General features: G+C 38.7%; 1 protein-coding gene across 1 annotated transcript in view; it reads right to left on the bottom strand.

Annotated features, from left to right (window-relative positions):
- Nucleotides 1-1,445: 1,445 nt before the first annotated feature.
- Nucleotides 1,446-2,581, bottom strand: part of LOC103375597 (zinc finger protein 239-like) — a 2,404-nt gene continuing 1,268 nt past the window's right edge. Inside the window, exons 2-3 of the mRNA XM_008305910.1 lie at nt 1,862-2,539; nt 1,446-1,780 (exon numbers count right to left, since the gene is read on the bottom strand). Of these exons, the coding sequence (XP_008304132.1) occupies nt 2,235-2,539 (305 nt within the window). The 3' untranslated portion in view covers nt 1,446-1,780; nt 1,862-2,234. The remainder of the gene's footprint in view (nt 1,781-1,861; nt 2,540-2,581) is intronic.

The raw sequence follows: 2,581 nt of genomic DNA, 5'->3' as shown, positions 1-2,581 counted from the left end.
AAATTGATTCATTTTATATATGACTACACTGAGTACAAGATATAGAAATAAAATCCAAATGTCATGGTGAAATATTTCTCCTTTTGATGACCTTCATAGATCATTTAACAATGTGTGTAAGGAGTTTCACCAAACGAAGCGATTCCTAGAATGATACAACAAATGGTAGCTGAAAATACATTTGCCATAAAAATTCAAATCCTGTTGTTAAAATTTAGAATAACACAACACCCAACACAAAACTTTGTTAAAATGTCTGTATTTATGTCTTACATGTTGTTTATATGAATCTTTTATCCTTCAATGCAAGGATACAACTCATAGGAAATCTGACCTTTGTACGGAGGATGGTCACTGCATCCAATGTGATCAGTTTCATTGATTACTGAGAAAAAGAGCAGAGTATCAGTTATTTCTTCTTCAGTTTACAGGTCAGAACTGCTTGTGTTTTGAAAGTTTCCCATGAAAATCTGACTTACCCCACTGCACATAAAAAAAACATCCCCTTCACTGGATAGTACACCACATCTTGACATCTCAGCTCAAGTTTAACTCTAGAGGTCCATTATATCATTGAAGCTAACGCTTAAAGTGCAAAAATGTGCACAACGCCCTTTACAAATGAAAGACAATCACACTGCAAATCCTCTGACAAACAAGCTAACAGTGAAATTTAAAGGATTCATCCATCCATCAATCCATTATCTATACACCGCTTAATCCTCACTAGGGTCACGGGGGGCTGGAGCCTATCCCAGCCGACTTATGGTGAAGGCAGGGGACACCCTGGACAGGTCACCAGTCTATCACAGGGCTACAATTTAGAGTCACCAAAGAAGGCGGAGAGAAACCACGCTGCACGGGTAGAACATCCAGACTCCACACAGAAAGATCCCAGTGTCCCCACCAGGACGCGAACCGGCCACCTTCTTGCTGCGAGGCAACAGTGCTGCCAACTGTGCCACCTTGCAGCCCCGATCTTTAACTTAATATTTGAGTTAGTCAGGCACTTTTACATCATTAATAATATTGTACGCGCTTAACATTTAAACTTGTGAGGCAAATTAGTGACATTGTGTTTACTTCTCTACTGGAAAGCACGTTGACTCAGTTGCTGTTGTTTTAAATGTGCTGTATAAATAACAGTGACCTGACTACATCATAAGATCCTTACTAACAAATCACAATGATGACCTATGTGGTGATAAAAGAAGAAAGAAACAACACAAGGTCTTTATTAAAACAGCACAAACTGCAACCTAGCTTGACATGTTTTTTAACATTTGTGGGTGTGTATCAGCTACAACCAGTAAAACTAATTGTGAGTTTCTTCACAACTTAACACCTTTGCTGGAGCTCGTCAGTGTTAAAGTCATTATTAAACAGGTTGTAAATGTTAATCTGTTAAAATATATTCAAAACATTTCACAAAGCACTCATGGAGCTGCAGTCAGTTGTTTAAAGTTTATTTACAATCAATATGGAGTTTAAAACAAGTTTAGCATTTCCATTAATGCATCAAGAAATAAATCACTGATGGGGAACAAACAGATGACAGATTAAGATCATGACATACGGCTGTAGTTTTCACACAGTTTGACCTGTACAGCATTACAGCCTGTGGAGATCACATTTTAAATCACACATTAAATCAGTAAAGGTGGTTTCTGTTTGGGGAATTTGCTGCTATGTATGTGACATTTTGCTGATGAAGAAATGAGATGAATGAAATTTAAAGATATAATGATGGATGTGGAACGAAACACTATGACTGTCTTGACTGTATCAACTACTTCTACAGGTACCAACAGAAGTCCACTTCATCTCTTCAGCTGTCTGTCTTTGAAACAGGACAAACAAACAAAGGAGGTTCATGTGCAGATCTCTTCTGTTGCAATGACACACTCTGCTGTGTCCTACTGTCATAACGCCTCAGTATTTCTTTGCCTCCTTTCACTTTAAAGACGGCAGCAATAGCAACATCTCACATCACTGCTATGCTGATGAAGGATGAAGTATGATACCAAAAATACAGCAGCCTGTACCAATACTACATTCGTACAGATGTTCAGCCTGGATCTTCTCCCAGCTCCACCACCACCACTAGAGTCCAGACTCCATCTGGTCTAATCATCAAAGACTGCTGACATATTTCCTCACAATTATTGTTGAAGCACAATCGAAGGGTGCTTTAAAAATGTTAACTGGTTTAAATTATTTCTTCCATATATGTTTCAGGATGACAACTTCTCACCTGTGTGAGTTCTCATGTGGACTTTCAGAGACGTGCTGTGAGAGAAACTTTTCCCACATGTTGAACAAGAATGCGGCTTTACACCTGTGTGGATTGTCATATGGTTTTTAAGCTGTGACAACAGAGTAAATCTATTTCCACAGGTGTTACAAAGGTAAGGCATCTCACCTGTGTGGGTTCTCATGTGGATTTTCAAACTACTTCCTCCACTGAAACTTTTTCCGCAGGTTGTACAAGAGAATGGCTTCTCACCTGTGTGAGTTCTCATGTGGACTTTCAAATTACCTGCTTTACTGAAACTTTTTCCGCAGGTTTTACAAGAGTATA

Source organism: Stegastes partitus, unplaced genomic scaffold, assembly GCF_000690725.1.
Source record: "Stegastes partitus isolate 25-593 unplaced genomic scaffold, Stegastes_partitus-1.0.2 Scaffold2694, whole genome shotgun sequence".
In the NCBI taxonomy this organism is placed as follows: Eukaryota; Metazoa; Chordata; class Actinopteri; family Pomacentridae; genus Stegastes; species Stegastes partitus.
Note: the sequence above shows the minus strand (reverse complement) of the source record. Positions and strands in the feature narration are given on the sequence as shown.